General features: G+C 38.0%; 2 protein-coding genes across 3 annotated transcripts in view; one reads left to right on the top strand and one right to left on the bottom strand.

Annotated features, from left to right (window-relative positions):
• Window positions 1-2742: 2742 nt before the first annotated feature.
• Window positions 2743-22535, bottom strand: part of LOC121398042 — a 31643-nt gene continuing 11850 nt past the window's right edge. Inside the window, exon 5 of the mRNA XM_041576534.1 lies at window positions 2743-2997. Coding sequence (XP_041432468.1) covers window positions 2989-2997 — 9 coding nt within the window. The 3' untranslated portion in view covers window positions 2743-2988. The remainder of the gene's footprint in view (window positions 2998-22535) is intronic.
• Window positions 5817-21774, top strand: LOC108703920. 2 transcript variants are annotated; one of them, XM_041576531.1, is made up of 7 exons: window positions 5817-6803; window positions 9027-9188; window positions 11884-11989; window positions 12775-17628; window positions 17749-19301; window positions 20334-20626; window positions 20870-21774. In XM_041576531.1, exons 1-7 carry the CDS (start codon window positions 6747-6749, stop codon window positions 20940-20942), a joined length of 7098 nt encoding a protein of 2365 aa, XP_041432465.1. In that variant the 5' UTR covers window positions 5817-6746; the 3' UTR covers window positions 20943-21774. The 2 variants fall into 2 exon arrangements, with proteins under 2 accessions (XP_041432465.1, XP_018095711.1); XM_018240222.2 differs by having other exon boundaries at window positions 6345-6803; window positions 12775-19301.

Below are 22535 nucleotides of genomic sequence, written 5' to 3'. Positions count from 1 at the left end.
TCTGTATATGAACATTTATAGGGATCCTGTAACTATGAGGTGCTCCATCTGCATATGAACATTTATAGGGATCCTGTAACTATGAGGTGCTCCATCTGTATATGAACATTTATAGGGATCCTGTAACTATGAGGTGCTCCATCTGTATATGGACATTTATAGGGATCCTATAACTATGAGGTGCTCCATCTGCATAATGAACATTTATAGGGATCCTGTAACTATAAGGTGCTCCATCTGTATATGAACATTTAAAGGGATCCTGTAACTATGAGGTGCTCCATCTGTTCATGAACATTTATAGGGATCCTGTAACTATGAGGTGCTCCATCTGTTCATGAACATTTATAGGGATCCTGTAACTATAAGGTGCTCCATCTGTATATGAACATTTATAGGGATCCTGTAACTATGAGGTGCTCCATCTGTATATGAACATTTATAGGGATCCTGTAACTATGAGGTGCTCCATCTGTATATGAACATTTATAGGGATCCTGTAACTATGAGGTGCTACATCTCTATATGAACATTTATAGGGATCCTGTAACTATGAGGTGCTCCATCTGTATATGAACATTTATAGGGATCCTGTAACTATGAGGTGCTCCATCTGTATATGAACATTTAGAGGGATCCTGTAAATATAAGGTGCTCCATCTGTATATGAACATTTATAGGGATCCTGTAACTATGAGGTGCTCCATCTGTATATGGACATTTATAGGGATCCTGTTACTATGAGGTGCTCTATCTGTATATGAACATTTATAGGGATCCTGTAACTATGAGGTGCTCCATCTGTATATGAACATTTATAGGGATCCTGTAACTATGAGGTGCTCCATCTGTATATGAACATTTATAGGGATCCTGTAACTATGAGGTGCTCCATCTGTATATGAACATTTATAGGGATCCTGTAACTATGAGGTGCTCCATCTGTATATGAACATTTATAGGGATCCTGTAACTATGAGGTGCTCCATCTGCATATGAACATTTATAGGGATCCTGTATATATAAGGTGCTCCATCTGTATATGAACATTTATAGGGATCCTGTAACTATGAGGTGCTCCATCTGTATATGAACATTTATAGGGATCCTGTAACTATGAGGTGCTACATCTCTATATGAACATTTATAGGGATCCTGTAACTATGAGGTGCTCCATCTGTATATGAACATTTATAGGAATCCTGTAACTATGAGGTGCTCCATCTGTATATGAACATTTATAGGGATCCTGTAACTATGAGGTGCTCCATCTGTATATGAACATTTATAGGGATCCTGTAACTATGAGGTGCTCCTTCTGTATATGAACATTTATAGGGATCCTATAACTATGAGGTGCTCCATCTGTTCATGAACATTTATAGGGATCCTGTAACTATGAGGTGCTCCATCTGTATATGAACATTTATAGGGATCCTGTAACTATGAGGTGCTCCATCTGTTCATGAACATTTATAGGGATCCTGTAACTATAAGGTGCTCCATCTGTATATGAACATTTATAGGGATCCTGTAACTATGAGGTGCTCCATCTGCATATGAACATTTATAGGGATCCTGTATATATAAGGTGCTCCATCTGTATAAGAACATTTATAGGGATCCTGTAACTATGAGGTGCTCCATCTGTATATGAACATTTATAGGGATCCTGTAACTATGAGGTGCTCCTTCTGTATATGAACATTTATAGGGATCCTGTAACTATGAGGTGCTCCATCTGTATATGAACATTTATAGGGATCCTGTAACTATGAGGTGCTCCATCTGTATATGAACATTTAGAGGGATCCTGTAAATATAAGGTGCTCCATCTGTATATGAACATTTATAGGGATCCTGTAACTATGAGGTGCTTTATAGGGACTGAACCCCTTCATGCTGCAGTGCGGGTACCCCAGAATTCCTGTGCCCCTTGCTGCTCTTCTACTAATGACAAAGGATAAAGAAATGCAGCATGTCCCTAATGAGTTGCACTCACATGGCAGCTCCCACCCCACGGAATATTTCATACTGTTCCTTTAAAGGGGTTGTTCACCTTTGAGATAACTGTTAGTATGATGTAGAGAGTCATTTTCTGACATTATTTGCAATTTGTTTCTATTTTTTTATTATTGAGGTTTTTTAGTTATTTAGCTTTTTATTCAGCAGCTCTCAAGTTTGCAGTTTCAGCAGTCTTGTTGCTAGGGTCCAAATTCCCCTAGCAACCATCCACTGATTTGAATAAGAGACTGGAATATGAACAGGAGAGGCCTGAATAGAAAGATAAGGAATAAAAAGTAACAATAACAATACATTTGTAGCCTTACTGAGCATTTGTTTTTTAGATGGGGTCAGTGACCCCCATTTGAAAGAAGAAGGCAAATAACGATAAAACTATATAAATAATGAAGACCAATTGAAAAGTTGCTTAGAATTGGCCATTCTAAAGCATTAAAAGTGACCTTAAAGGTGAACTACCCCTTTAATGTCTGTATTAGGGATCTTGTACTGTCTCATGACAAACTGGGGACGTTCCTGTCACTGCTACACGGACTGTTAGTGGCAGGAACTGAAAGTTTGGTACGAGTCGCGTTTTACGGTGCAGTTCTTCTTACCTTTGCACAATAGAACATTTTTAGTTAATGGAGACAGAGCTGCCATGTTGTTTGCTTTTCTCAAGATGATCTGGGAGGCAATATACAATCATCATCATCAATATACACAATACACTTTCAGCTTCTTTATTATTATTATTATTATTATTATTATTATTAATCATATTAACATGTATCTTTACAGGAAATAACAGTGAGATAAAGTCACATCAGATAATAAAAGCTCAAATTATGACTCCGACAAGATGTAGCAATGAATTAATGACAATACAATGAAGAAGCGATGCACTGGATACCGGACACACGAGAAATGTACAGACAAACTGCCAGAATAGCAAAGTGCTCAGCGCTGCCATTCCAGAACAGGCCACTAGGTGTCCTACAAGGGAAACACAGGGATTATTATTATTATGATTATTATTCACTAATGAACTACAGACTCCAATACATGGAAAATTAGCATTATAAACTGAAATCAGAGTCACCAGTGCTTTAAAGTCACATGTGTCCCTAAGCTTGATATAAAGAAAACCCTGAGTATCACTCATGTATTATAAGGGATAATGTACCCCCTACTGTAAATGATAAGGATATTAGAAGTCACTGAGGGGTTGTTCTGTGACCATATAAAGGCACAAGGCTGCAGGCTGAGTTATACAGGGAACTCTGAGTATCACTCATGTATTATAAGGGATAATGTACCCCCTACTGTAAATGATAAGGATATTAGAAGTCACTGAGGGGTTGTTCTGTGACCATATAAAGGCACAAGGCTGCAGGCTGAGTTATACAGGGAACTCTGAGTATCACTCATGTATTATAAGGGATTATGTACCCCCTACTGTAAATGATAAGGATATTAGAAGTCACTGAGGGGTTGTTCTGTGACCATATAAAGACACAAGGCTGCAGGCTGAGTTATACAGGGAACTCTGAGTATCACTCATGTATTATAAGGGATAATGTACCCCCTACTGTAAATGATAAGGATATTAGAAGTCACTGAGGGGTTGTTCTGTGACCATATAAAGACACAAGGCTGCAGGCTGAGTTATACAGGGAACTCTGAGTATCACTCATGGATTATAAGGGATAATGTACCCCCTACTGTAAATGATAAGGATATTAGAAGTCACTGAGGAGTTGTTCTGTGACCATATAAAGGCACAAGGCTGCAGGCTCAGTTATACAGGGAACTCTGAGTATCACTCATGTATTATAAGGATAATGTACCCCCTACTGTAAATGATAAGGATATTAGAAGTCACTGAGGGGTTGTTCTGTGACCATATAAAGACACAAGGCTGCAGGCTGAGTTATACAGGGAACTCTGAGTATCACTCATGTATTATAAGGGATAATGTACCCCCTACTGTAAATGATAAGGATATTAGAAGTCACTGAGGGGTTGTTCTGTGACCATATAAAGGCACAAGGCTGCAGGCTGAGTTATACAGGGAACTCTGAGTATCACTCATGTATTATAAGGGATAATGTACCCCCTACTGTAAATGATAAGGATATTAGAAGTCACTGAGGGGTTGTTCTGTGACCATATAAAGGCACAAGGCTGCAGGCTGAGTTATACAGGGAACTCTGAGTATCACTCATGTATTATAAGGGATTATGTACCCCCTACTGTAAATGATAAGGATATTAGAAGTCACTGAGGGGTTGTTTTGTGACCATATAAAGACACAAGGCTGCAGGCTGAGTTATACAGGGAACTCTGAGTATCACTCATGGATTATAAGGGATAATGTACCCCCTACTGTAAATGATAAGGATATTAGAAGTCACTGAGGGGTTGTTCTGTGACCATATAAAGGCACAAGGCTGCAGGCTGAGTTATACAGGGAACTCTGAGTATCACTCATGTATTATAAGGATAATGTACCCCCTACTGTAAATGATAAGGATATTAGAAGTCACTGAGGGGTTGTTCTGTGACCATATAAAGGCACAAGGCTGCAGGCTGAGTTATACAGGGAACTCTGAGTATCACTCATGTATTATAAGGGATAATGTACCCCCTACTGTAAATGATAAGGATATTAGAAGTCACTGAGGGGTTGTTCTGTGACCATATAAAGGCACAAGGCTGCAGGCTGAGTTATACAGGGAACTCTGAGTATCACTCATGTATTATAAGGGATTATGTACCCCCTACTGTAAATGATAAGGATATTAGAAGTCACTGAGGGGTTGTTCTGTGACCATATAAAGACACAAGGCTGCAGGCTGAGTTATACAGGGAACTCTGAGTATCACTCATGTATTATAAGGGATAATGTACCCCCTACTGTAAATGATAAGGATATTAGAAGTCACTGAGGGGTTGTTCTGTGACCATATAAAGACACAAGGCTGCAGGCTGAGTTATACAGGGAACTCTGAGTATCACTCATGGATTATAAGGGATAATGTACCCCCTACTGTAAATGATAAGGATATTAGAAGTCACTGAGGAGTTGTTCTGTGACCATATAAAGGCACAAGGCTGCAGGCTGAGTTATACAGGGAACTCTGAGTATCACTCATGTATTATAAGGGATAATGTACCCCCTACTGTAAATGATAAGGATATTAGAAGTCACTGAGGGGTTGTTCTGTGACTATATAAAGACACAAGGCTGCAGGCTGAGTTATACAGGGAACTCTTGAGTATCACTTTTATTATATGGGAGAGTAAGTCTGTACTCTAGGAGTCACATATTTAGGAGTCAGAACAGTATTTAGGAGTTGGAACAGTGTTTAGGAGTTGGATGCGTGTTTAGGGGAGTCAGAACAGTATTTAGGAGTTCTAACAGTGTTTAGGAGTCAGAACATAGAGAATAAGTAAAGTGAAATGAGGAAGAAGCGGTGACTGAGGAAACAGATGATGGAGAAATACTTTATGTGTCTCTGCTGTGTATGTACTGAAGCTCATTGGCAGCTTCTGAAGGTAAACTTTTTCCATTTATAAGAATTTAAGTGATCCCTAATAAAAGTGCTCTTATACACAGGTTTCTCTTATACACAGGTCTCTCTAATACACAGGTCTCTCTAATACACAAGTCTCTCTTATACACAGGTTTCTCTTATACACAGGTCTCTCTTATACACATGTTTCTCTTATACACAGGTCTCCCCGGTATACTGAGCCTGTATTGCTAATGCTGCATGGATAGTGAGTGCATGGCAGCACAGAAGGCGATACAGACTGCAGCAGGCATCCTGGGAGTATAGAGTAAATGTGACCAATCAGAAGCTCAGTCCATTGCAACACTCACTGGGACAAGTTCTGTTGGGTTTGTGGTCAGATCAGATATTTTTACATCAACACAGGCCGGACCATTTAACCACTTCCTGTAATGAATAAACTAAATAGGCAGCAAAGCAGTGTGGGTATTTAACCCCAGGCAATCACAATAGAGAAAGCAGAACCGACCCATTGTGTTAGAAGTGGCTGCACCAATATAAAATGGATTAATGGGTTTCAGATCAGGTTGTATATTGAAAGGAATGGCAATCGGTATGTCAGCTCCTCAGGCAAGACTATTGCTGGGCCCAGGCTCTCCAGGCTGAGTGATACCGAGGGAGGATTGTGAGTGGGTCAGTAATTGCTATTGATCCACATTCCCAATATATCCGCTGGAGATTCCGGTACAGCAAATGGAAATGCACAAATAGCAGCTGCCGAATTAACCCCTTCCAGGGAGGGCGTCTTGTTATGAGTTAGGATTTTGCAGGTGGAATTCAATGAAGCGATGTTGCAGTTGGTCTTAGATTCCTGTGGTTTCTGCAATACACTAATTCCTTCTTGTGTTTTTGTGTCATGTTAGTGTTACAGCAGTCTCGTGGGGGTCTCACAGGTAGTCTCGTGGGGGTCTCACAGGCAGTCTCATGGGGGGGGAGTCTCTTCCAATAACTGAGCACAAGGGACATGGACATTACTCTGCTAGAGGTGGGCTGGTTGGTCTGGAAGAGAAGGAGTTACACAGAAGAGGAAGTTTTGTTGCGCACGTTGGGGATACTCGTTACCACTCTATAACACTAGTTGTGGGTTTTGGCCACTTCCCGTGATGTGCGGAAGGAGAAACAGAGAGACACAGAGAGACAGCAGCACCGGAGCTCTGAGAGACAGACATGGAGCTCTTACAGAGACATCTCCCCCGGGTGTATGAAGCCCTGCAGAGCGCTCTGGTGAGTCTGACCCTCAGTATTGGGGGTAAAATATTAACTGGGGTACAAGACTTTCAGGACTGGGAGGGGCACCTGGAATATGGAAACTGATACACGACCTGGTAGAGAGAATAGGAGAGAGTCTTAGGGTACAGGACACAAGTGCAGGAATGAAATCCCCAAAATACTTGTGCCTGTGTGTGTGGGACCCTCAGTAACATGGGGGGCAGCAGAGTGACCTGTACACCCAGAGAGGCCTCTATATATATTCACTGCCCAAATACAGGGGTACCGTGGGTGGGCGAGAAATACGGAACATGCAGATTCAGTACAATCCAATAGAATGGGGTGCAGTAAAGGGGTATTTAATAAAGGAGGGATACAGGGGGTACAGTCAATAGAGGGGATACAGGGGGTACAGTCAATAGAGGGGATACAAGGGGATTACAGTCAATAGAGGAGATACAGTGAGTGGGTACAGTCAGAAGAGGAATAGAGGGGGATACAGGGGGTACAGTCAGTAGAGGAATAGAGGGGATACAGGGGGTACAGTCAGTAGAGGAATAGAGGGGATACAGGGGGTACAGTCAGTAGAGGAATAGAGGGGATACAGGGGGTACAGTCAGTAGAGGAATAGAGGGGATACAGGGGGTACAGTCAGTAAAGGAATACAGGGGGTACAGTCAGTAGAGGAATAGAGGGGATACAGGGGGTACAGTCAATAGAGGAATAGAGGGGGATACAGGGGGTACAGTCAGTAGAGGAATCAGGGGATACAGGGGGTACAGCCAGTAGAGGAATAGAGGGGGATACAGGGGGTAAAGTCAGTAAAGGAATAGAGGTGGATTCAGGGTGTACAGTCAGTAGAGGAATAGAGGGGGATACAGGGGGTACAGTCAGTAGAGGAATAGAGGGAATACAGGGGGTAGAGTCAGTAGAAGAATAGAGGGGGATACAGGGGGTACAGTCAGTAGAGGAATAGAGGGGGGTACAGGGGGTACAGTCAGTAGAGGAATACAGGGAATACAGGGGGTACAGTCAGTAGAGGAATAGAGGGGGATACAGGGGGTACAGTCAGTAAAGGAATAGAGGGGGATTCAGGGGGTACAGTCAGTAGAGTAATAGAGGTGGATTCAGGGTGTACAGTCAGTAGAGGAATAGAGGGGGATATAGGGGTACAGTCAGTAGAGGAATAGAGGGGGGTACAGGGGGTACAGTCAGTAGAGGAATAGAGGGAATACAGGGGGTAAAGTCAGTAGAGGAATACAGGGGGATACAGGGGGTACAGTCAGTAAAGGAATAGAGGGGGATTCAGGGGGTACAGTCAGTAGAGGAATAGAGGGGGATACAGGGGGTACAGTCAGTAAAGGAATAGAGGGGGGTACAGGGGGTACAGTCAGTAGAGGAATCAGGGGATACAGGAGGTACAGTCAGTAGAGGAATAGAGGGGATACAGGGGGTACAGTCAGTAGAGGAATAGAGGGAATACAGGGGGTACAGTCAGTAGAGAAATACAGGGGGTACAGTCATTTGAGGAATAGAGGGGATACAGGGGGTACAGTCAGTAGAGAAATAGAGGGGATACAGGGGGTACAGTCAGTTGAGGAATAGAGGGGATACAGGGGGTACAGTCAATAGAGGGAATATAGGGGGTACAGTCAGTAGAGGAATAGAGGGGGATACAGGGGTACAGTCAGTAAAGGGATAGAGGGGGATTCAGGGGGTACAGTCAGTAGAGGAATAGAGGGGAATACAGGGGGTACAGTCAGTAGAGGAATAGAAAGGATACAGGGGGTACATTCAGTAGAGGAATAGAGGGGGATACAGGGGGTCAGTAGAGGAATAGAGGGGAATACAGGGGGTACAGTCAGTAGAGGAATAGAAAGGATACAGGGGGTACAGTCAGTAGAGGAATAGAGGGGGATACAGGGGGTACAGTCAGTAGAGGAATAGAGGGGAATACAGGGGGTCAGTAGAGGAATAGAGGGGGATACAGGGGGTACAGTCAGTAGAGGAATAGAGGGGAATACAGGGGGTCAGTAGAGGAATAGAGGGGGATACAGGGGGTACAGTCAATAAAGGAATAGAAGGGGATACAGGGGGTACAGTCAATAGAGGAATAGAAGGGGATACAGGGGGTACAGTCAGTAAAGGAATAGAAGGGGATACAGAATCAGGTGTTCCCCACCCATTTGGGCCCTTCCTGTGTACAAGTCGTAATGAGCCCCATACTCTCTCCTACAGAATTACCTGGGCAACGTAACTGCACAGATATTTGGAGCCCCCCCACCTAATCGTCAGCATGAAAGAAATGCCCACGTGGCCCTTGGCACCGCCCCATCACAGCCGACACACCCCCTCGAGACCCCAACACCTGGGCAACGAGGCGACACCAAAAGAACCGAGGTGCTGACAATTCATTCTGTTACATTGTATCACTGCTACGTATAGTAATGTACAGCAAAGAGAGAGGTTTCTATACAATTTCTGTACATTTACTAATAACACTTATTTACACTGTAATTTTATTTAAATATAATGAACATATCCCCTTATATATTTATATATAGTGATCATATCCCCCTTATATATTTATATATAGTGATCATATCCCCCTTATATATTTATATATAGTGATCATATCCCCTTTTATATTTATATATAGTGATCATATCCCCTTATCTATTTATCTATAGTGATCTTATCCCCTTATATATTTATATATAGTGATCATATCCCCTTATATTTTTATATATAGTGATCATATCCCCCTTATATATTTATATATAGTGATCATATCCCCTTATATATTTATATATAGTGATCATATCCCCCTTATATATTTATATATAGTGATCATATCCCCTTATATATTTATATATAGTGATCATATCCCCTTATATATTTATATATAGTGATCATATCCCCCTTATATATTTATATATAGTGATCATATCCCCTTATATATTTATATATAGTGATCATATCCCCTTATATATTTATATATAGTGATCATATCCCCTTATATATTTATATATAGTGATCATATCCCCCTTATATATTTATATATAGTGATAATGTCCCCTTATATATTTATATATATTGATCATATCCCCTTATATATTTATATATAGTGATCTCATATCCCCTTATATATTTATATATAGTGATCATGTCCCCCTTATATATGTACATATAGTGATTATATCCCCTTATATATTTATATATATAGTGATCATATCCCCCTTATATATTTATATATAGTGATCATATTCCCTTATATATTTATATATAGTAATCATATCCCCCTTATATATTTATATATAGTGATCATATCCCTTATATATTTATATATAGTGATCATATCCCCTTATATATTTATATATAGTGATCATATCCTCTTATATATTTATATATAGTGATCATATCCCCCTTATATATTTATATATAGTGATCATATCCACCTTATATATTTATATATATATATAGTGATCATATCCCCCTTATATATTTAAATATAGTGATCATATCCTCTTATATATTTATTTATAGTGATCATATCCCCCTTATATATTTATATATAGTGATCATATCCCCTTTTATATTTATATATAGTGATCATATCCCCTTATCTATTTATCTATAGTGATCTTATCCCCTCATATATTTATATATAGTGATCATATCCCTCTTATATATTTATATATAGTGATCATATCCCTTATATATTTATATATAGTGATCATAGCCTCTTATATATTTATATATAGTGATCATATCCCCTTATATATTTATATATAGTGATCATATCCTCTTATATATTTATATATAGTCATCATATCCTCCTTATATATTTATATATAGTGATAATATCCCCTTATATATTTATATATAGTGATCATATCCCCTTATATATTTATATATAGTGATCATATCCCGCTTATATATTTATATATATAGTGATCATACCCCCTTATATATTTATTTATAATGATCATATCCCCTTATATATTTATATATAGTGATCATATCCCCTTTATATATTTATATATAGTGATGATATCCCCCTTATATATTTATATATATAGTGATCATATCCCCTTATATATTTATATATAGTGATCATATACCCCTTATATATTTATATATAGTGATCATATCTCCTTATATATTTATATATAATAATCATATCCCCCTTATATATTTATATATAGTGATCATATACCCCTTATATATTTATATATAGTGATCATATCCCCTTATATATTTATATATAGTAATCATATCCCCTTTATATATTTATATATAGTGATCTTATCCCCCTTATATATTTATATATATAGTGATCATATCCCCTTATATATTTATATATAGTGATCATATCTCCTTATATATTTATATATAGTGATCATATCCCCTTATATATTTATATATAGTGATCATATCCCCTTATATATTTATATATAGTGATTACATCCCCCTTATTTATTTATATATAGTGATCATATTCCCCTTATATATTTATATATAGTGATCATATCCCCTTATATATTTATATATAGTGATCATATCTCCTTATATATTTATATATAGTGATCATATCCCCTTATATATTTATATATTTTGATTACATCCCCCTTATATATTTTTATATAGTGATCATATTCCCCTTGTATATTTATATATAGTGATCATATTCCCCTTATATATTTATATATAGTGATCATATCCCCTTATATATTTATATATAATGATCATATCTCATAATATATTTATATATAGTGATCATATCCCCTTATAAATTTATATATAGTGATCATATCCCCTTATATATTTTTATATATAGTGATCATATCCCCCTTATATATTTATATATAGTGATCATATCCCCCTTATATATTTATATATAGTGATCATATCCCCCTTATATATTTATATATAGTGATCATATCCCCTTATATATTTATATATAGTGATTACATCCCCCTAACTGCCTGTTCTCTAGTGTAGTTACTTGGTGAATGATTTTCCGACATATATAAGACACTTTTGTTTCAATTTTGCACCTTAATGATGTGTGACCGGTCGTCTCTGCTTTTAGGAGACTGAACACTTCACACCCCATGAAGACAACACAGTTTTAGACCCAACATCAGAAGCAGAGAAAAGAGACCCCTCTCCTGAACAAACAGACATGTCTATTGCAGGTTAGTTGTGGCTTATTCTGACCAACACAACTGATCTTCTTTATCATATATTCATCATTTTTTTTAAACTGATTTGACTTTTTACACAAGGGGAATAGTCATCATTATTAATACTCTCAGATTTGTGTCCAGTGCATTAAAGGTTCATTACTTCACCAGTACAGTACAGGGCTGATTTACATCCAAGTGCAGTTGCAGTCCCTGAAGTCAGTTGTGTGTAAAACCCCTTTCATTAAAGGTACTCGCATCAAAATGCAAACCTTGTACCTCTGTATAGTTGCACTGTGTACTGCCCAGTCATTCCTATTGACTCAGGGAACCCTGGAGCCACCAATACTACTGATACTTCCACCTCCCAAACAGGTGACGGCTCCTGGGTTCCCTTTGGCCACACATAACCCTCTTGCGACCACAATGATGCTGGAACTCTGGACAAAACATTGTATTTTGGGGCGATTATGCTGGGAATGTCATTTTGTTCAGTGCATTTGAACACATGAACGAGCCCTCATATGAATAATCATTAACCTAGAGAGAAAAGATCTCAACAGAATCAGCTTCATATTTTGTGTAAATTTACAGTTACCCTATATACTAGCCAACAAGAGATAGGCTACCCAAAACATAACAATAGGCAGCAGAAATAACCATGGCTGGAGTACCGTACATTTTTTATCATCCATTCCCAATGCATCCAGGTAATAAAATAGAAATAATCATGGCCGAATGGCTAAATATATGACTTTTCATGAATATATATATGTTTTGGCTTTTCTTTATTACAGTAGTCACAGAAGAGCTAAATGTGGAGATGGAGCTTCAAAACAGAGCAAAGATGGACCTGGAGTATGAAGCACATGATGAAGGAACAATCAGAGATTCTCATCTTCCCAGCGATTATGGAGATCCCATAGTGATCAAATATGATCATTTTCAAGCAGAAAAGACAAGCACAAACATCACTTTCTCAGAATATGATCAATATAAGGAGGAGGAAGTGGGGTTTTTGTTAAATGACAAATGGCAGCAACACAAAGCAACTAACAATGAAGAACTTAGCAAGGATCCAACTCCTCCCCAAAAAAATTCCAGTAAACTGGAATTGAATTCTGAAAATCTAGAAAGTTTAGATTTGAAAGTAAATGAGCTGGAAAACATTTCATTTAATGTATATGTGGGATCATCAGTAGATTTTAATGGTTTATTAACAGCACACAGAGAAGAAGAACTTCTGGAGGATGACTACAAGCAAGATGAAGGATTAGCTGACATGGACATTCTGTCAACTGTTCAGCCAAAGGATGGTTTATCCACCCATGTTACCCAAGCTGTAACAGAGAGCCCAGACACTCAGATGAATAAGGAAGACCCTAGCCCTGATTTTATAACAAAAGAGACCAAATTAACAAAGGGAACCTTTCAGAAGGATACAGAAAGAGATATTAAAGAAGAGCTCATAACCTCATTGTGGACTTCACAAAACCCCCCAGAATCCCATTTGGTTCAGAAAGAACTGATTGAAGTAAGAGAACTTTTACATGAGGAAAAAACACATTTGTTTACACTGGAGGATTTAGGGGAAACAGGGGAGTCTTATGAAGAGGCCAGTAGACTTACAATTGTTTCCTCTGAAGACATATCTCTGGAAGTTCCAGAAGTTTTAAGTTTGGTAGATAACTTAGGAGAAGACTGTACTTTGGAAACTAAAGGACAATGTGCAGATGAGAAAGGCAGTGGTCACTCGACAGCAGCCTCAGAGTCTGGACTGGAAAAACAGGAGACAGACCGATCAAGGATTGATGTTAATGACCATCATGACAATAAATGTCAAGAACTAAATGTAGGTGCATTTCATATGCATCCTAGGATTTATGGAGAAATAAAGTTGGAACCAATAGACGCGCTACTTGAACAAAATTCAGATAATATCCCTGGGTCATCATGGGATGCTCATTCGGTTAAGAAAGAAGATAAGAGTTTAAGAGAATCAGAGCACACCATATGGTATGATGAATATGAGGCAGAAACTGAGATGGAAGTAGGTAATGATAATAACTTACAAATCCCAGAAGATACATTCCAGGTAACAACAAGGTCTTTGCAAGAAACTGAGGAGCTAAATACTGAAACATTACAGAAACCAAAGGAACAATTACAAGATGAAGAACAACAAATTACCTTCTCAGCTAATCTAATTAAACATGTCTTGCGAGATATTTGTTCCACTGGTCAACATCAGACACCATTGCAGTCTGTAGAGTCCAATGTAGGAGAAAACAACCAAATAACCCATGTGATATATAATGCAAAAATAGACACTTCTCTAGAAGAAGCAAATGAATCACCGGTAGAAAGAGAAGGCATTTCAGAAGTGGGTTCTTTGCAGAGAATGGAACTTACAAAAGAGGAAATATTAGTTAGAGAAGCTGAAAAAAGTCTTGCTCAAGATGAGATAAATATTGTACAAGAGGTGGAATGTTTGAACCTTAGAGATCAGTTTCAAAAGACTGAACCATGCAATGCTCAAACAAATGATGACTCTGAGGAAGAGTCAATGAATTTGCTGCAACAAGAATCGTCACTGGACCAACCTAGAAATTTAGCTCAATATGAAGAGCCAAACAATTCCTTGAGAGATATATATGTGAAGGAGAAAAGCTTGCCACAACTAAAAGATGAGGACCTTCAGACATACCCTTTAAATGAAGAAATATTTACTGCAATGGAGGATTTAATAAGTGGTAACGGTGAAAATGGTCAGGAACTTTACACAACACAGAATGAGGAAGGCTCTGCTGAAATAAACCAACATAGATCACTCAACGATGCAGAGATATTTCCTAATGAAAATCAAGAAAGCAGTCACATAATGACAAGACAAACATCCAAAACATATGAGAATGTTTTGAAAGAAATTGATGGAGTATCTCAAAATGAATCCCAAGCAAAAGAAGTACATGATTCTTCCCTAGTAAAAATGTTTCAGTCACAAACCTTTGAAGAAGACATACACTTCCAGACAATGGTAGATTTATATAGGGATAGGACAAGGGAAGAACACTGTGAACAAATAGACCATAGTAATGAAGAAGTTGAACAAAACCAGGAAACATACAATAACTCAACGCAAGATAAATTGAAGTTGATTTCATCAACATTTTCTGGAGAAAATGCAGAATATGCAGAAGAAAAAATCACTACCAAGTTATTCGACACAACAGAATCCTGTGAACCTCATAAAGAATTAAATTGGATTCCACAACCTCAACTTTTGAACACATATTTTGACCTTGATTTCATGAACAGTGGCAGTGAACTGGCTCTCTCTGAAGGTCAACTGCAAGTAGAACATATTCAAGAAGAAACTATTCTTGAATTTTCAACAGGTGAACCATCAAAAGAAATAGAGACCTTACCAAAATCAGTTGATCCAATAAAAGATGAAGAGACTTGTAAGACTATTGCTGAGTTTGGAGTCCTGTCAAATGAATTACTTCTCAGTTCAAGCAGATCTCACTTCAGTGATGAAGAAACAGAAAGAGGTGGTGATCCTGTTGGAGTAATGCATCCTTTACATCAAGATATTAATATTATCAAAGCAGCTGATGATCTCAGTGAATCAAGGGAAGACATGGATGTGTTATCAGACGTGCAACCAGAGATTACTCCGACCCACTTAGTAGATGATGCCAAGGAACCATCTACATCTATAGTTGAAACAGAAACAAAATGTGTAAGGGACTGTTTAGGAAGTGTAGAACTTGTGCAGGGAAGAATGATCAAAACAGAGGAAATCCTAAAAGACAAAAGGAAATCAGAGAACAAACTGGATATGTTATACAACAGTATTAATGAAGAGCAGCCCACAAAAGAAGTCCAATCGTTTAGCACATCAGAACAATCACAACTTGTTGAAGAAGAAAATATTTTAGAAGAGAAGATCTTGTTAACCATTCAACCAGCAGAAGTCAATGAAAGAGAAATCTTAACAAAATCAACACAAGAGGAAGAGACTCTTAATACCATTGATCAATTAGATGCAATGGAATCTACTGAGATTTCAAAAGATAATTTAATTTACCCATCAAAAGAATTATGTCTATCTCAAACTAGTTATCAAATTAAAGATGAAATAGAAGACATTAATAATCAACACCCAGAAGAAGAAAAAAACATTATCATACCAGCAGAGAACTTAACAGATCTCTGTGAATCGCAGAAAGAACCAAATATGTTGTCACATGTAATAACAAACGTTATTCAGAATGATCTAACAGGTGATTGTAAGAAAACTCTAGTGGAACAGGCTCCTTTGGAAGAAATGCAATTTATTACAACAGGCAGCTCACAACAATTTGTTTCAGAGGAAAATATTTCAGGAGAGACAGATAACTCACTTTCAGAAAATCAACCAACAGTCACTGAAAGAGATTCTGAGATACAAGGTGAAGAGAACCTTCAGACCAGTGATTACTTAGAAGAAATAAAATCCATGGTGATACCAGGTGAAATTCTCAAGGACCTCTCAGAAGAACCACTTCTCTCTTCAACTCTTGTTATTGATGAAACAGAAAGGCTTCATCAAACTGAGCAAATTTCACATATAGAAAGAAATGTTATTGAATCAGATGATAATACATCAGAGAAAGATGCACTGCCAAACATTCCTCAGAATTATCAGCAAACTGAAATCCAATTTATGAATACAATAAGCCAGTCACAACAATTTGTTACAGAGGAAAATATTTCTGGAGAAACAGATCAATCACTTTTAGAAGATCAACCAACAGCCACTGAAAGACACTCTGAGATACAAGGTGAAGAGAACCTTCAGACCTGTGATTACATGGAAGAAATAAAATCCATGGTTATACCAGGTGAAATTCTCAAGGATTTATCAGAAGAACTACTTCTCTCTTCAACTCTTGTTATTGTTAAGGAAAAAGAAAGGTTTCATGATCAAACTTCACAAATACAAAGAAATATTATTGAATCAGATGATAATACATCAGAGAAAGATGCACTGCCAAACATTCCTCAGAATTATCTAGCAGAGGATTCTAAGAAAACTCATGTGGAACAAGCTCCTTTGGAAGAAATCCAATTCATGACTACAATAGGCCAGTCACAACAATTTGTTTCAGAGGAAAATATTCCTGGAGAAACAGACCAATCACTTTCAGAAGATCAACCAACAGCCACTGAAAGACACTCTGAGATACAAGGTGAAGAGAACCTTCAGACCAGTGATCATGTAGAAGAAATAAAATCCATGGTGATACCAGGTGAAATTCTCAAGGATTTATCAGAAGAACTACTTCTCTCTTCAACTCTTGTTATTGATGAAAAAGAAAGGCTTTATGATCAAACTGAGAAAACTTCACATATAGAAAGAAATGTTATTGAATCAGATGACAATACATTGGAGAAAGATGTACTACTTAACATTCCTCAGAATTATCTAGCACAGGATTCTAAGAAAACTCATGTGGAACAAGCTCCTTTGGAAGAAATTCAATTCTTGACCACAATAAGCCAGTCAAAACAATTTGTTTCAGAGGAAAATATTTCTGGGGAAATACATCAATCTCTTTCAGAAGATAGACCAACAGCCACTGAAAGAGACTCTGAGATACAAGGTGAAGAGAACCTTCAGACCAGTGATAAACTTGTTTCAGAGGAAAATATTTCTGGAGAGATAGATCAATCACTTTCAGAAGATAGACCAACAGCCACTGAAAGAGACTCTGAGATACAAGGTGAAGAGACCCTTCAGACCAGTGATTACATAGAAGAAATAAAATCCATGGTGGTACCAGGTGAAATGCTCAAGGACCTATCAGAAGAACTACCCCTCTCTCCAGCTCTTGTTATTGTTAATGAAAAAGAAAGGTTTCATGATCAACCTGAGCAAACTTCACAAATAGAAAGAAATATTATTGAATCAGATGATAATACATCAGAGAAATATGCACTGCCAAACATTCCTCAGAATTATCTAGCAGAGGATTGTAAGCAAACTCACGTGGAACTGGCTGCTTTGGAAAAAATCCAATTCATGAACACAGTAGGCCAGTCTCTACAATTTGTTTCAGAGGAAAATATTTCTGGAGAGATAGATCAATCATTTTCAGAAGATAAACCAACAGCTACTGAAAGAGACTCTGAGATACAAGGTGAAGAAAACCTTCAGACCAGTGATTACTTAGAAGAAATAAAATCCATGGTGATACCAGGTGAAATTCTCAAGGACCTATCAGAAGAACCACTTCTCTCTTCAACTCTTGTTATTGATGAAACAGAAAGGCTTCATGGTCAAACTGAGCAAACTTTACATATAGAAAGAAATATTATTGAATCAGATGACAATACATTAGAGAAAGATGTACTACTAAACATTCCACAGAATTATCTAGCAGAGGATTCTAAGAAAACTCATGTGGAACAAGCTCATTTGGAAGAAATCCAATTCTTGACCAAAATAGGCCAGTCAAAACAATTTGTTTCAGAGGAAAATATTTCTGGGGATATACATCAATCATTTTCAGAAGATCAACCAACAAGCACTAAAAGAGACTCTGAGATACAAGGTGAAGAGAACCTTCAGACCAGTGATAACTTAGAAGAAATAAAATCCATGGTGATACCAGGTGAAATTCTCAAGGACCTATCAGAAGAACTACTTCTCTCTCCAGCTTGTGTTATTGTTAATGAAAAAGAAAGGATTCATGATCAAACTCAGCAAACGTCACAGGAAGAAAGACATGTTATTGAATCAGATGAGAATACATCAGAGAAAGAACCATCTGTGGTTTCAGAGGTTCATTCAAACATTACTCACTACACAGTAGAAGAGAAGGGGATCGCTGTGGAATTTACAATGAATGAATTAGGGGAACGCATCATGGAAGCTAGTACGACAGAACAAAAATGCTCCTTCACAGGCTCTATAGAAGATCAAGATGCACCAGTAGAACAGAGAGAAGTGGGTGTAAGTGATCTCTTACCTAAATCTCAATTTGAAGATTCTGATATTCTGGAAAAAATGAGTGGCTCTGTTTTGGTCGACATTGTTATCACAACAGATCACAGAAGTTCAGAAGACAAGAACTCCTCAGAAATGAAATGTTCTTTAAAGGAAGATGCCACTGGTGATGATGATGATGTCCGTGCACCCACAAATCAGAAAGGAGAGTATCTGAAAACTGCAGTTTTACCTGTCACTGAAAAGTCCCTTATAGCTAAATCTGATGAGATAGGTGGAGAACTGAAGACAAAGGAGACACTCAGTGATCAAGACGAGGGCTTATTGGTAAGAAACATCTATTTTTTTTACATATTATATAGTGATACGTTATATAAAATTATATATATTAAAAAAACATATAATATGCAAGAGTCATGCATGTCTTGTAAATGTTATCCTTATGAGGAAATTAGAAGAGTCACTGAGGCGTTTTATGACCTCAGAGTACTCAGAGTTCCCTGTATAACTCAGCCTGCAGCCTTGTGCCTTTATATGGTCACAGAACAACCCCTCAGTGACTTCTAATATCCTTATCATTTACAGTAGGGGGTACATTATCTTTTATAATACATGAGTGATACTCAGAGTTCCCTGTATAACTCAGCCTGTAGCCTTGTGCCTTTATATGGTCAGAGAACAACCCCTCAGTGACTTCTAATATCCTTATCATTTACAGTAGGGGGTACATTATCTTTTATAATACATGAGTGATACTCAGAGTTCCCTGTATAACTCAGCCTGCAGCCTTGTGCCTTTATATGGTCACAGAACAACCCCTCAGTGACTTCTAATATCCTTATCATTTACAGTAGGGGGTACATTATCTTTTATAATACATGAGTGATACTCAGAGTTCCCTGTATAACTCAGCCTGTAGCCTTGTGCCTTTATATGGTCACAGAACAACCCCTCAGTGACTTCTAATATCCTTATCATTTACAGTAGGGGGTACATTATCCCTTATAATACATGAGTGATACTCAGAGTTCCCTGTATAACTCAGCCTGCAGCCTTGTGCCTTTATATGGTCACAGAACAACCCCTCAGTGACTTCTAATATCCTTATCATTTACAGTAGGGGGTACATTATCCATTATAATACATGAGTGATACTCAGAGTTCCCTGTATAACTCAGCCTGCAGCCTTGTGCCTTTATATGGTCACAGAACAATCCCTCAGTGACTTCTAATATCCTTATCATTTACAGTAGGGGGTACATTGTCTCTTATAATACTTTAGTTCCCTGACCTGCAGCAATGTATATATTAGTACCTTTTAACCATTTATAATAATCTGCCCCTGTATGTTCTGAATAGTTTCCCCATAGCACATTGGACCTAAGTGTGCAGAAGAGCAGAGTAATTTTACGCAGGAAAACCTTGATTCGCAAGCGACCTCGGCAAACTCCCGACCCTGAGACCATTGAGCAACCTCCTCCTGTTGCCAGGCCATTATCAATGGGAGTGCCAATTTTCCCAGTGAAGCTTCCAAGCATTGCCCTTTTGCACCCAAAACCTACGCCACCACCTGCCGAGGTCCATAAGGAAGAGAAGACTCCAACAGAGGGACTAGCTGTGAAGCCAAAGAAAGGGTTACCAAGGCTTGCTGGGTAAGTCAAATTAATGGGAAACACTGAAGCATGCTGGGTCATCTTGACTTTTCCAATTACTAAGAATATGCACTACTAAATGACTGCCACAATCAATCTTTCAACCCCACTGACTAATATTTGCTGTATCACTGATGGATTCCTGTCTATGACTTACTACTGACTATTGCCATGTGCTAAATTTACCCACAACATGCAACTATTATATATATATATATTAACAACATATCTTTTTGCCAATAGATTTGGGGTCCCACATCCCCAGATGATGCAAGAACTCCAAAATCGGCTACAGAAGAAGAAACCCAAAGAATGATTTGACTTTAGAAGAAAAGATGTTCATTCCACCAAGTGTGGTAATGACTGGTCCCTTGCCTCTAGGCCACCAGGGTCATGGAAGATTTCTCAAAAACATTTTTGTAAATAAGAATCAGGTTGGAGCAATACGTTGATGACGTTCTTCATCCCTTTCTAATTGGTTGAACTTTGTTTCTGATTGATTCCAGCTGGTCCTACCATGGAACTGATTTTTTCGTCTGTATTTATCTCTTTGGATGCAACTGATAAACTGAGTTTTATCTTCTCCAAGGCAGATGCCATGGAAATCTGCCTCTAAAGACTCCAGTGATTCATTGAAAGCATTCCTTTCCTCATGAGATGCCACAAAACCAAAAAATAACCATAGTATAAATAGCACCATATTTACATACAGGGAAATAATATATATATATAGCATTTCGAATGACAGCTGTATTAGACTATTGCAATTTATTTGATTATATATAAAGGGTAAGTTCACATACAAATTCATTTCAATTCTTGTATATATTAGATACCTAAATATCTACAAGAATTTAAAACTTTTTAAAATTAGCTTTACACGCAATTAGGTTTACACCAATTTATGTTTAGCTTTGTTTGGTTACTGGGGTAAGTGGCCTTGGACAGATAACAATTTAACTGCCAAACTGCAGAAACAAAAATTCGGAAATAATTCTAAATCTGTAAAAAAAAAAAAAAAAAAACTTAAAACAGTCTGCATCATTAAATTGTAACTTTTAAACAAGATGGTGTTGTTTCTGAAGAAACCACAAGATGTTGGCTTTGAAACGCAAGAGGTGTTGGGGCCAGTCGCCCCTGGTGCATAGAGAGTACACAAAGTTGGTAGAATCTGGTTTAAAACTGTGAAAATTGAAGCAGATCAAATTGTACCATTAAAATCAATCCAAAAACCTGATTGGCTGTTTTTGGCTCCACCCACTTTTAAAATTTGAATCCCAGTCCCCCTGTGACCGACTGTGCCAAGTTTGATGTCCCTGCCATTAACTGTGAAAGAATGGCAGCAACTTATATATTGACATTGATTAGCAATAGGTAACATTTGATTGGCTGTTTTAAGCTCCACCCAGTTTTCTGAATTTTAACCCCAGCCACCCAGTCATGGTCTGTACCAAGTTTGGGGCCTCTGGCTTTAAAACTGTGAGAATGGCAGTGTTTGAAACTTTTACATTGAAGTCAATAGGTAAAATCTGATTGGCTGTTATTGGCTCCTCCCACTTTTCCTACATTTTGACCACAGTCACCCAGTGAGTAATTGTGCTGAGTTTGGGACACTTGGCATGTACGCCGTAATAATAGCAGCAATTTGGCGTTTTTCATTAAGGTCAATGGCTGAAATCCGATTGGCTGTTGTTGCCCCGCCCCCTTTTTTTCCTAATTCTGAACCAGAGTCACCAAGTGACTAACACTTTAAGGTTTCGGAATCATGACATTTAACATGTAAAAATGGCAGCAATTTTATGTTTTTCTATTGAAAATCAATGAATGACATTTGATTGGTTGTTGGTGGCTCCACCCACTTTTCCTAACTTGCAAACACCCAGTGACCACATTTGTGATATTCGAGGTC

The sequence above is a fragment of the Xenopus laevis genome, chromosome 9_10L (assembly GCF_017654675.1).
Source record: "Xenopus laevis strain J_2021 chromosome 9_10L, Xenopus_laevis_v10.1, whole genome shotgun sequence".
NCBI lineage: Eukaryota > Metazoa > Chordata > Amphibia > Anura > Pipidae > Xenopus > Xenopus laevis.
Note: the sequence above shows the minus strand (reverse complement) of the source record. Positions and strands in the feature narration are given on the sequence as shown.